At 42.0% G+C, this 14060-nt stretch overlaps 1 protein-coding gene across 2 annotated transcripts in view; it reads left to right on the top strand.

Annotated features, from left to right (window-relative positions):
* camk4 (calcium/calmodulin-dependent protein kinase IV) overlaps nt 1-14060 on the top strand; it is a 115058-nt gene that overhangs the window by 83732 nt on the left and 17266 nt on the right. For both annotated transcript variants that reach the window (XM_063069152.1, XM_063069153.1), the window contains 2 exons: nt 5711-5837; nt 12901-13053. In XM_063069152.1, the coding sequence (XP_062925222.1) occupies nt 5711-5837; nt 12901-13053 (280 nt within the window). The remainder of the gene's footprint in view (nt 1-5710; nt 5838-12900; nt 13054-14060) is intronic.

Raw genomic sequence — 14060 nt, forward strand, 5'->3', positions numbered from 1 at the left:
TGTCCACTATACTCCCAGATCTTGGTGTCATCCACAAATTTGTTGATCCAGTTTACTACATTATCATCCAGATCATTGATATAAATGACAAACAACAGTGGACCTAGCACCGATCCCTGCACCACACCACTAGTCACGGGCCTCCAGTCATCTACAACTATTCTTTGGCTTCTCCCGCAAAGCCAATATCTAATCCAATTTTAAACACAAAATAATCTGCAGATGCTGGGATCAAAGCAACACTCTCAGCACAATGGAGGAACTCAGCAGGTCGGGCAGCATCAGTGGAAACGATGAATTGACGTTTGGGGCCGGAACCCTTCATCAGGACTGAAGAAAGAAGGAGGGGGAAGGATTTGAAGAATGCTTGTAGATTAATATGAAAGACAAAGGGGTGGGGGAGGGGAAGCAGGGACGTCATAGGTAGGAAAACAACGGGTAGTAGAAGAAGGAGGTGGAACCATGAGGGAGCTGGGGGAGGGGGCAGAGTGAAATAGGGATAGAGGAAGGGAGGGGGAGGGAATTACCAGAAGTTGGAGAATTCTATGTTCATACCAAGAGGCTGGAGACTACCTAGACGGTATATGAGGTGTTGCTCCTCCAACCTGAGTTTAGCCTCATCATGGCAGTAGAGGAGGCCATGTATGGACATATCTGAATGGGAATGGGAAGCAGAGTTAAAGTGGGTGGCTACCGGGAGATCCTGTCTGTTGTGGCGGACGGAGTGGAGGTGCTTGACGAAGCGGTCCCCCAATCTGCGTCGACTCATCGTTTCCATTGATGCTGCCCGACCTGCTGAGTTCCTCCAGTGTGCTGTGAGTGTTGGTCTAATCCAATTTACTACCCTATTTTGAATGCCAAGTGACTGAACTTTTTTGACCAACCTCCCGTGCGGAACTTGGTCAAATAAAATGCTAAAGTCCATGTAGACAATATCCACTGCCTTGCCTTCATTAACTTTCCTGGTAACTTCCTCAAACTCTGTAAGATTGGTTGGATATGACCTACCATGCATGAAGCTATGCTGACTATCGTTAATCAGTCTATGTCTATCCAAATACAGTACTCATATATTCGGTCCCTTAGAATACTTTCCAATAACTTTCCCCCTACTGATGTCAAGCTCACCAGCCTATGTTTTCCTGGTTTATGTTTAGAGCCTTTCTTAAACAGCAGTATCCTCCAATCCTCTGGTACCTCAACTGTCACTAAGGATTATTTAAATATCTCTGCTCAGGCCCCAGCAATTTCTGCATTTGCCTCCCACAGGTTACCATGGAACACCTTGTCAGACCCTGGGGATTTATCCACCCTAATTTGCCTCAAGACAGCAAACATCTCCTCCTCTTTAATCTCTATAGGATCCATAACCTCACTGCTGCTTTGTTTCATTCCTATAGACTCTGTGTCCGTCTCCTGAGTAAATACAGATGCACAAAATCCTTTTAAAATCTACCCCCCCCCCCACCGTCTCTTTTGGCTCCACACATAGATTACTCTGATCTTCTAGAGAACCAGTTTTGTCCCTTGGTATCCTTTTGCTCTTAATATATCTTTAGAAGCCCTTGGGATTCTCCTTCACATTGTCTGCTAGAGCTTGCTTTCTTTTAACACTACTGATTCCCTTCATAAGTGTTCTCTTGCATTTCTTATACTCATGTACCTCAATAGTTCCTACCTGCTATGCATCTCCTTTTTCTTAACCAGGGCCTCAATATCTCTCGAAAATCAAGGTCCAATAAACCTGTTATTCTTGCCTTTTAGTCTGACAGGAAACTGCAAACTCTGTACACTCAAAATTTCACTTTTGAAGGCCTTCCACTTACTGAGTACACTTTTGCCAGAAAACAACCTGTCCCATCCACTCTTGCCAGATTCTTTCTAATACTATCAAAATTGGCCTTTCTCCAATTTAAAATCTCAACCCGAGAATCAAACATAACCTTTTCTATAATTACCTTGAAACTAATGGCATTATGATCACTAGATACAAAGTGTTCCCTACACAAACTTCTGACACCTGTCTTGTCTCTTTCCCTGCAAAGCCAATGTCTAATCCTACTTGTCTTGAATGCCGAGCGACTCAACCTTCTTGACCAACCTCCAAAGCGGGACCTTGTCAATTGCCTCACTAAAGTATCACATGCTCTCTTGTTGGGATTTCCATGTACTGATTAAGGAAACCTTCCTGAGCACATTTGACAGACTCTTTCCCATCCAACCCTTTTATAGTATGGGAGTCCTAGTCAATATGTGGAAAGTTAAAATCACCTACTATCACAACCTTATGTTTCTTGCAACTGTCTGCGATATCTACAAATTTGTTCCTGCGGACTGTTGGGTAATTTTTAACATTGACGTGGTCATTAATGGCCATGTGCTAATCCATGACCTAAGCTCATCTGCCTCTCCTACAATACTCCTTGGAATGAAATATATGCAGCTGAGAACATTATTGCCACCACGTTTAACCTTTTGATTCCTGACATTGTATGTAAGCTTAACAAAATCTTTCTCCACAATCTCATCCACTCTCTGTTCTGCAACTCAGGTTCCCACACCCTACCCCCGCAAATCTAGTTTAACTCTTCCCCCCCCCCCACCCACAATGCTGCATGAGCAAACCTTTCCTCTGAGATATTAGTCCCCCTTCGGTTCAGGTGCAAACCATCTCTCTGTACAGGTCCAACCTTCCTTGGAAGAGAGCCCAATGATCCAGAAATCTAAAGCTCTCTCTCCTGCTCCAACTTCTTAGCTATGCATTAAACTGTATATGATCTTCCTATTTCTGTCCTCACTAGCACATGACAATTGTAGCAATCCTGAGATCACAATCCTGGAGGTCCTGTCCTTTAATGTAGCACCTAACTCCTTGAACTCACTTTGCAGGACCTTGTCACTCCTTCTACCCATGTATTTGGTACCAAAATGGACCACAGCCTCTGGCTGCTCACCCTCCCACTTAAGACCGCTGTGGACTTGATCGGTGATGTCCCTGACCTTGACACCTGGGAGGCAATCTACCACCTGGGAATCCACAGAACCTCCTTTCTGTTCTCTAACCAACGAATCTCCTATCACTAGTGTTTGCCTCTTCTCCCCACTTCCCTCCTGAACCACAGAGCCAGACCCAGTGCCAGAGACCTTCCCACGTCCCACAATAGGAACAGTCCACTATTCTCTCTGGTTTCCCCACTGCTCTAAATGTGTAATAAGAAAGAAAGAAAAACTAAATAATGAAAAAGAATCCACCTGCAGCTTACGCCATTCTGAGCCAAAACCTCAACTCCCCACTCTTAACACTGACCCACTCTGCGTAAACCTAACTTCTTTTTATTGGATCTTGCCAAGTGCCTAATTATGCGCGATCCAATGTCTTCTCTGGAACTGTGGCGTCCAAAATGTTCAGACTGCCCCTGCTCGCTTCTATTAAATTCTCTTCCTCTACACAATCCAATGTCTCCTTGGGGACCGCGGCATGCAAAAATACAAAATGTGCCTTACTGATGTTGAGTGCAAGGTTGTTGTGGAAGCACCACTTAACCAGCTTGTCTATCTCACTCCTGTATGCCTTCTCGTCACCATCTGAATTAATGCCAATAATAGTTGTGTTATCAGCAATTTTATAGATGGTATTTGAGCTGTGCCTAGCCATTCAGTCATGGGTGTAGAGAGAGTAGAGCAGTTAAGCACACATCGTTGAGGTGCACCAGTGTTGATGATTGTCAGCGAGGAGGAGAGTTATTTTCAATCCACACTGACTATAGTCTCCTGATGAGTAAGGCAAGGATCCAGTTGCAGAGGGAAGTACAGAGGTGCAGGTTTTGGAGCTTGTTGATTAGGGTACGATGGTATTGAACACTGAGCTGTAATCAACAAACAGCAGCTTGATGTAGGTATTGTGATCCAAAACCGAGTGGAGAATCAGTGAGATTGCATCTGCTGTAGACCTGTTGTAATGATAGGGAAATTGCAGTGGATCCAGAGCCTTGCTTAGGCAGGAGTTGATTCTGGCCATAACCAACCTCTCAAAGCACTTCAGCACAATAGATATGAGTGCCAGTGGGCGATAGTCGTTGAGCCAGCTCATTCTGTTCTTCTCGGGCACTAGTACAATTGTCGCTCTTTCGAAGTAGGTGGGAACCTCCGACTGCAGCAGTGAGAGATTGAATATGTCCTTGGACACTCCTGCCAATTGGTTGGCACAGGTTTTCAAACCCTATCAGGTACACCATCAGGTACAACGTCTTCTGAGTGTTCACCCTCTTAAAAGGTGTTCTGACGTCAGCCTCCATGACAGAGATCACAGGGTCACCAAATGCTGCAGGGATTTGCACAGGTGTAGTTTTATTCTCCCTTTCAAAGTGTGCATCAAAGGCATTGAGCTCATTCATGATGTTAGGTTTTGCCTTGTAGGAAGTAATGGCCTGCAAATCCTGCCAGAACTGATGTGAATCTGATTCTGTCTTTAACTTAAATCAGAAGTGGTTTTTCACTCTTAAAGTCACCTTCTATAGGTCGTACTTGGACTTATTGTATAGTTCTGGATCACCTGTCATGAACGCCACAGATCTAGCCCTCAGCAGACTATGAATCGCCTAGTTCATCCGCAGCTTTAGTTTAGGGTATGTCTGGTACGTTCTCGAAGGCACCCACTCATCCACACAATTCTTGATTAAACTGGTGACAACTGTGGTGTATTCATTCAGATTTGAAGATGAGTCCCTGAATATTGTCCAGTCCACTGCTCAAAGCAATCATGTAAGTTTCTCCTCCACCTTCCTTGACCGAGCCTTCTTGGTCCTCCCCACTGGTGCTGCAAAAGGCATATGTGATATACTTCAATTTCCATTAACAGTGGTTGGTCCACAAGATCAGAGCATTTGGAATTCTGAATAATATATAGTACTATATAGCAGTAGTCCCCAACCTCTGGGCTGCGGACCGATACCGGGCCACGAAGCATGAAGGGGTGCAGCGGTAGCTGGAGCGCACCCAGCACAGCTTTAAGAAAAAACCCAAAGTAAACAAGTTAATTAATTAGGTGCCACCTGGCACGTAAATGTTGACCCAGATCAGAGGCAATTGCTGATTTCACTTGCTCTACGCGATGTTCACTCCTCTTTCCAGGGCGCTGGAGCCTTTAGCTGTTCCATTGTTTGGTCAATTTAAATGCCAGCCCGGACAGGCTGAAAAGACAGGGCTGTTAGGATCGAGGTGACATGTTGAATCTACACAAACTTCTAATAAAGTATAGGCGCTGCCGTGCTTCCTTTGTAATGACAGTTACGTTCTGGTCCCAGGACAGATCTTCTGACACTTTTCAGAGAGAGATACATCGATCCTTAATGCAGAAGAATTTAAAGTTATTGACCCTCTCCACCTCAGTTCCTCTAATGAAGACTGGCTTCTGGGTGGCATCTAATTAATTAGCTTGTTTATTTTGGCTTTTCTCTTAAAGATGTGCTGGTGCATTCTGGGTACCGCTGCACCCTGAATGCTTTGCGGCAATGTATTGGTCCGCGGCCCGGAGGTTGGGGACCACTGCTATATTGTACTTGCATAGATCAATAATTGGCTAACTGATAGCAAGGAGTGAGGAAAAAACCCATGGTGAGAAGTAACAGTACCAAAGTATGATGCTCCCCTGATTAGTATAGGATAGCAATATTCAGAAGAACTATAAACTATTACTTCTTTCTTTTGTCAGACTATGTGGATTTGAACCATTCTACGATGAGAGAGGTGATCAATTCATGTACAAGAGAATTCTTAACTGTGACTATGACTTTGTCTCCCCCTGGTGGGATGAGGTCTCTCATAATGCAAAAGATCTGGTAAGTAACAAAATGCTTTCACAGTTTTTTTTTACTGACTTCCATGTTTAGCTTAACTAATGAATGGTGGTCATAAACAACTAGCAAGTCAATTCTAGATAATATTATTATGTCCGAAAAGTACTGATTTCCTCAATCTGCTGTTTTAAAAAGTAAACTGATTTAGGACATTAACATAACCTTGCATTATAAGTCAGATATGTTTATTGTAGTATCTGTACTACCGTAAAGTCCACAATAATTAGCGATTGTGAAGAAACTCTGGGATTCTCTGCCAGAGTACACCAGGGCATAATTGTTGATAATTATTTAAAAATCCAGGAGTTAAATAAATAAATAGGCAACATCTATAGACTGCAATCTCCACCATGTAATAATAAACAGCTACCCAGACAATGAAGTCTACAGTTCAACAGAAAATCTTGACTAGAGCACAGACAATGTGTGGAAAGAGATATTAAGTGCTGGATAAAGGAAAACAGGAAGCATACAGTGAGTATGGAGCATTTAAAACATGGGAGGCCCATAAGAAGTATAAAATGTGGTGGGGGGGTAAGGGGGTACTTAATAAAATCAGGAGGACAAAGAATAGTCTTGAAATATTGCTAGGAGACAAGATTAAGGGAAATCGCAATGAATGTTATGTGTAACAGGACAGTATTAAGTGAAGCAACGGGCCTGTTAGGGATTAGATTGGCAATCTAGTGTGTGGAGCAAAGAGATGGACATTGTAGTGTGAGAATTCATGAGGGAGGGCATTGAAATTGTAGAACCAGTTGTTAAAATTGTGGTATTAGTTACCTGCGTACATTTAAAGATGGTTAAGTTCCTAGAGCCTGATGAAATGTACCCCAGGACGCTACAGAATGAAGGAAGGAGATTGCTAGGGTGCTGACAGAGTTTTAAATCTTTGCAGCCCTTGCTGAGATGCCAAATGACTGGAGCAGAGCAAACATTGTCCCTTTATCCATGATGGGCAGCAGGAGTAAACCAGGCAATTACAGGCCTGTGAGTTGAATTTCAGTGGTAACGAAGTAATTGGGGGAAAAAATCCATGCAGGATGAACCCATACTTGGAAGGGCAGGTATTAACAATTAGCTTGGCTTTGTGAGTGGGTCAACTTGTCTGACCAAATTTTTGAAGAGGTAATGAAACAGATGGTCAAGGACAATGTGTTGGTGTAGTCCACAAAGACTTCAGTGCAGCCTTCACAAGATCCTACAGGGAAGACTGGTCCAAAAGAGTAGAACATAGCATCATACAAAAAATAGGCTTTTGGCCCAGCATGTCCACATAAATCTTTGTGTCCATCTATGCCAAATGTCCCCATGAAGACTATTGTATATCCTTCTTTACCTTATCTATTTGTGTCTGTCTAGATGCTGCTTAAACATAGTAATTGTACCTGTTTCAAGCACTGCCCTGGATAATGCATTCCAGATATCAACCACCCTTTCAAAATCCCCTTACAAATTCCTACCCATCACTTTCAAATATGTACTCATATTTGATTACCCTACCATGGGAAAAAGATGTAGGGGACAGGTATTTAAGAAACCAGGAGGGCGAAGAATAGCCATGAGATACCACTGGCACATAATGTACCCTATCTATGCCTTTCATAATCTTATATACTTCTGTTCAGTTATCCCTCAGCCTTCTTCACTCCAGGGAGAGCAAGCTCATTCTCTCCTCATTTCTCCAAAGCAGGCAACAGTCTAGTAAACCTACAAATCTCCAGCTTTATCGACTTCTCCTTTTACCTTGGTGACCAGAACTCCAGCTGAAACCTGACCAGCATTTTAAAGTTGAAGTATAATCTCTCTACATCTGTATGTAGTGCCCCAACTAATGAAGGCCAGTATCACATATGCCTTCCAAATATGCTGTCTTTCTCTTTTCCACCTTTCAAGGATCTATGGATGCTCTGAGGTCACTCTGTTCTTCAACGTTCCCTTAGTTCTATTATGAATAATAGGTGTCCCAGCTCTGATACTTGAAGGATTCCACTAGTTACAGGCATTCAGTGGTAAAAACAATCCTCTGCCATCGCCTTTTCTCTTCTATTGCCCAGCCAGTTTTGATTTAAACCATTCTCTCATGTGGGACTTGGTCAAAAGGCCTAACTAAAATCCATGTAAATTACATCTGCTGTACTTCAGTGACTATAGTCAAATCCATCAGACAGGATCTTCCCTGAAAAACACCCATATTGGTTATCTCTGATTACTCCCTGCCTTTCCAATTGATATTTAACCCGGCCCCTCAGAATTTTTTCCTGTATCTTCTCAACCACTGATGTTAGGCTTACAGGTTTATAGTTACCAGGATTTACCCTGCTTCTTTTCTAGGAATAATTTGCTGTCTTGCAGTTACTTGATACCTCATTTATGTTGAGTGAAGGTTTAAAAATCTCGGCTAAAGCCACAGCAGTCTCTTGTGCCCTGCTGCAGCTTTGACAAATCCCATTCAGTCCTCTGAATGTATCCATTTTCAAGCCTACAAAGCATCTGGCACCTCTCATTATTAATGGAGACCTGCAATAGACTCTCATCTAGCTCTTCACTGAATTCTTCAAAGTCTGTTTTCTTTGTGAATACCAATAAAAAGTACTCATCACCTATATCTTCTAGTTCAACAAGAGACTGTCCTAATAGGCCCTACCTTCTGGTCGTTCTGTTGCCCTTAATATATTTATAGAATGCCTTTGGATTTACTTTAATCCTTTTTTGCTGGTGAATTCTTGTGACCCCTCTTAGCCTTCCTAATTTCCTTTTTAAACATTTTCCTGAACTTCTAATACTCCTGACAAGCTATCCCCGTCATTGGTTCCCAATGCCTGTCAAATGCTTCTGCTGTCCTCTTTATCTAATCTCAGTATCTCTAAACATCATGGTTCTCTACAGTTGTTACTCCTCCTTTTACCCTTACAAGAAAATGTTGTCCTTGTACTCTTACTTTATCTTGACTTCCTGATGACCAACAGCAAGGATAGGCAGCAGCACCTCTGTGACAGTGAAACACTGGTGCTTCGCAAGGTTGCGCTGTCAGACCCCTCTTCTACTCCCTGTACACTCATGACTGAATGGCCAGGTTCTGCTTTAGCTCTATCTATAAGTTTGCAGGTGGTTTACATATGGGTTTGGTCATTAACCCCATGAATTCCTCGTGTTGAAAGTAGCTGTGTGTGGATGTGTGTGTGTGTGAGAGAGTGAGAGCAAGAGAGAAGACATTGCTTAATGATAAAATCGAATGTTAGTGGTTCTTATTGAAATGGTGATGTGCATTGGTAGATGGATTTCCTGCAATACAACAGTGTGAGATGAGGACTGATTGACTGGTGGAAACTTAAGGATGTAGAGTCAGTGCATTGGGAATAAAACAGACATCCATATCATATAATATATGGGCTTGCAGGACTGGAAGCTTTACTTTAGCCTGCTTTATACTCTACGTTGATTTTCTTAGGAATTTTTTGAAGTGGCCAGAGTCTGTTAGTTTACTTTAATCCGATTTATCACTAGTTTGATGTTTAGACTGGTTTATGAGCAGTTAAGCCTTCCCAAACTGTGCAGTTTGATATCAGCTGGGGCCACATTTCCTTTGATGTTGTACCTACCCACTGCTGTCCCATATCTCCCATGCTGTTGGACTGCCTCTGATCTGCCTTTGGACTGTTTCTCCCACTCTGTCGGGCATATGCCTGGTGAAGGTGACATATGGCAAGTAGCTACTCTGCAGTAAGGGCACAGGCTTCAGGCTTGCTTATGGAAGCTTTTCAAATCTCATGATTGCACAGTCAGTTTTCCCATATTGAGTGTTCTTTTCAAAATGGGAGCTCTCAGTTATGTTGGCTGAGACCAGATTGTGACGGGTGCAAGGAAATTTTCAAGCATGTGTTTTTCTTTTAAATTGAAGTTCCCAAACAAATCCACCTTATTTTATAGTTACTGCAAAAAATATTAAGAAGGATCTTGTGCTTTCCTGGCGTATATGACAAATACATTCTTCTTGGGCTTCCAGCCGGGTACAGATATTGACTTTAGCCAACGTTTCAATGACAACTCTGCCATCTTCATCAGGAATGATGCCTGGGCATGTCTACTTGGGTGGTATTTATATCCCCGTCATCCATCCATCCTGATTTGTTAGTCCTCATCCAAACAGGTTTCTGCTTTCCCACCTTGTTTACAATTGAAGTCCAGTTCTTACTTAGAGCGAGACCTTCATCTTTGTTAAAATTCTTTTCCTCTACTTTTATTTAGACCATAAAACCATAATAAGATATAGGAGCCATTTGGCTCATCGAGCTTGCACCGCTATTCAATCATGGCTGATCCTTTTTTCCCCTCCTCTGCCCCACTCCCCAGCCAACCAGAAAAGGATCCTATTATCCCCACTTGTTGTCTCCTACCAATCAGCCAGTTCTCTAACCATGCTAGTAACTTTCCTGTAATATCATGGGCCCTTAACTTGATAAGCAGACGTGTGTTAAAGGTCTTCTGGATCCCTTTATCTATTCTACTTGTAATCTCCTCAAAGAATTCCAAGAGTCGTCAGGCAAGGTTTTTGCTTAAGGAAATCATGCTGACTTTGACCTATCTTGTCCTGTGTCACTAAGTACTCCAGAACCTCATCCTTAACAATTTGCTCCAACATCTTCCCAGCCACTGAGGTCAGGTTTATAATTTCCTTTCTGCTGCCTCCCTCCTTTCTTAATGTGGGAATAAAAGGATCTTTTTCTGGTTGGCTGCCAGTGACTAGTGGTGTTCCACAGGGGTCAGTGTTGGGACTGCTTCTCTTCATGTTGTATATCAATGATTTAGATGATGGAATGGGTGGCTTTGTTGCCAAGTTTGCAGATGATATGAAAATTGATGGAGGGGCAGGTAGTGTTGCAGGAACAGGTAGACTGCAGAAGGACTTACCAGATTAGAAGATTGGGCAAGAGGGTGGCAAACGAAAGACAATGTTGGAAAATGCATGGCCATGCAGTTTGGTAGTTGAAATAAATGTGCAAACTGTTTTCTAAACTGGGAGAAATCCAAAAATCTGAGATGCAAAGGGACTTGGGGTCCTTGTGCAGAACAGCATAAAGGTTAACTTGCAGGTAGAGTCAGTGGTGAGAAAGGCAAATGTGATGTTAGCATTCATTTCAAGAGGTCTAGAATACAAAAGCAGGGATGTGATGCTGAGGCTTTACAAGATACTGTTGAGGCCTCACCTTGAGTATTGTGAACATTTTTGGGCTCCTCATCTGAGAAAAGATTTGCTGGCATTGGAGAGGGTTCTGAGGAGGTTCACGAGGATGATTCCCAGAATGAAAGGGTTATCATGTAAGGAACATTTTGATAGCTCTGGGTCTGTACTTGTTGGAATTTAGAAGGATGAGGGGGAATCTCACTGAAACCTTTCGAACGTTGAAAGACCTAGATGGAGTAGATGTGGAAAGGATGTTTCCCATGGTGGGAGAGTCTAGGACAAGAGGGCACAGCCCCAGGATAGAGGATCATCCACTTAAACAGAGATGGTGAGAAGTTTCTTTAGCCAGAAGGTGGTGAATTTGTGAAATTTATTACCACAGGCAGCTGTGGAGGCCAGGTCATTGGGGGTATTTAAGGCAGAGCTTGATAGTTTCTTGATTAGACATGGCATCAAAGGTTACGGGAAGAAGGCTGAAGAATGGGACTGAGGAGGGGAAAAATGATCAGCTATGATTGAATGGCAGAGCAGACTCACCAAATGGCCTAATTCTGCTCCTATGTCTTATGGTTTTAAAGAGTGGAGTGATATTTGCAGTTTTTCAGTCCTCCAGAATCATGCCAGAGTCCAATGGTTCTTAAAAGATCATTACTAATGCCTCCACTGTCTCTACCGCTACCTCTTTCAGAACCCTAGGGTGCAGTTCATCTGGTCTGGGGACTTAAATAGTATCTTTAGGTCTTTCAGCTTTTTGAGCACCTTCTCCCTTGTATTAGTAACTGCACTCACTTCTCTTCCTTCACACCCTTCAACACCTGGCAGACTGTTAGTGTCTTTCACAGTGAAAACTGATACAAATGGCTTCCTTCGGATCACAGTCCCAAAAGCCATTAGCACGGCACAGTAGCTTTATGCCGTTGAAGTCAACCTTATTGCCATTGCAAGTGCAATGTTCTGGTACCACCGATTTGTCTGGGTAACCCAAACGGGTACATCTCCTGTGCTCCTTGTTGCAGGTTTCCACTGTGTGTCCTGTCTGGCATAAGCTGTGATCTGAACTTCCTTACAGGTTTGTGGATGGTATAAATTTGGTATTTCTTCAGGATCCTGGTTATCCTTCCAGAAACTGTGGAAATATAGGGAAGACAGGTGGTAGTGATGGGTTTCTCCTTATTGTTAGGTTTCCTGTTTTTTCCAGAAAATTAATTATCATTAATTCCTGTTAATACTATCCACAAACCCATAAGGAAGCCCAAGTCACAGCTTGTGCAGGTCAAGGATGACCTAGGACTCGGGATGGCTGGTGTTTACAGGATTCCCTGTGAATGCAGAGTAGCGTATATCGGCCAGATAGGACACATGGTGGAAACCCACATCAAGGAGCACAGGAAGTTTATCCATTTGGGTTACCTGGAGCAATTGGTGGTAGCAGAACACTATTTGCAATGGCCATAGGATTGACTTTGACAACATAAAACTACTGTGCCACGCTAATGGCTTTTGGGATTGCCTGGTGAATGAAGCCCTTGAAATAAAACTGGAGGAAAAAAATTTGAACCAAGACGAAGGTCTTGCTTTAAGTAAGAACTGGAATTCGATTGTAAGCAAGATAGGGCTGCAGAAACCTGATTTGATAAGGACTAACCAATCCTTATCCAATAAGGGATGGACAATGGGGATATAAATACCACTGGACTAGCTATGCCCAGGTATCATCCCTGATAAAGATGGTAGAATTTGTTATCGAAACTTCGGTTAAAATCGATACCTGTACCTGGCTGGAAGCCTGAGAAGAGTTTATTCATAGTATGAATAAGCTTTGAGTAAGCTTTTTGTTTTACATGAAACATTGCTTTTTAGGTTAGAAAGCTGATTCTTTTGGACCCCAAGAAGCGACTCACTACTTATCAGGCACTACAGCATCAATGGGTAACAGGAAAAGCTGCAAATTTTGTGCATATGAACAATGCACAAAAGAAACTTCAGGAATTTAATGCCCGCCGCAAACTAAAAGTAAGGTTCAATAAATACTGAAGTGTTTACAAATTTTAGTTTTGTGTTAACTGCTGTTCATTTTTCTTCAGTTTTTTTCATGAAAGTTAGCAAAACTTTATAATTATTCATATATCATGAATGTTTCTTCAACAGGTTCAATAGGTATATTTAATGTCAGAGAAATGTATACAATATACATCCTGAAATTCTTTTCCTTGAAAATCTTAGTATTAAGAGATGCATTAAATTTTAAGTGCTAAAATTTTGCTGTATCTTTGCAATCACTTTTCAGTGTATTTTCAAATTTAATGTTCATAACTTCAAAATATCCTTTGTCAAATGTGAGGACTAAGTTCTTTCTAATTGCATCACTAAATACGATCTGCTCTTTTAAAGAAAGATGTAAGTTATACAAATGAAGATGAATAGCACTTGATCCAATTACCCAGTGGGCTGGACTTTCATTACTGTGTTAAGATATGTACAAATTGCTTGTTCTGCACTATTTGCACTCCACTTTCCAGTTTTTTTTTTGCCTTCAGTGCCCTGCAGTTCACACATTCCATATAAGAATTCCCCTCAAGAAACACTCACATATGGTTACTGTACTTTTGAGCTCCAAATAAACTCAGCTTCCCAATTTTAACAGTAAGGCACCAGCTTTACACTACCTTCTCCAATGCTATTGACATGGAATTTCAGGAGCAGCATTCTAGTGAGAAAGTCTATTTTAAATTCATCTGGGTATTTCAAACTGGGTATTAAAAATAGTGGCAAGGTTCTGAATTATGTAATATTCTACATTCAGGTCCTGTCATGTACAGACGATTCACATCCTCTTAACCATACTTCAGTATGTCAAGCCATATCAGTAATGGTTTAATTTGCAGCAAGTGAGTGTTTAAATGTAGAGTCTACATAGAAAAATGAAATAATTGCAACAAAGTTGCACACTGCAACAGCACAGAAATAGTTAACCCTCAAAGGAGATTTTTGAAGTTGAGGTATCAATCAGTGATGCTGAA

Source organism: Mobula hypostoma, chromosome 16 (assembly GCF_963921235.1).
Source record: "Mobula hypostoma chromosome 16, sMobHyp1.1, whole genome shotgun sequence".
Taxonomy (NCBI): Eukaryota; Metazoa; Chordata; class Chondrichthyes; order Myliobatiformes; family Myliobatidae; genus Mobula; species Mobula hypostoma.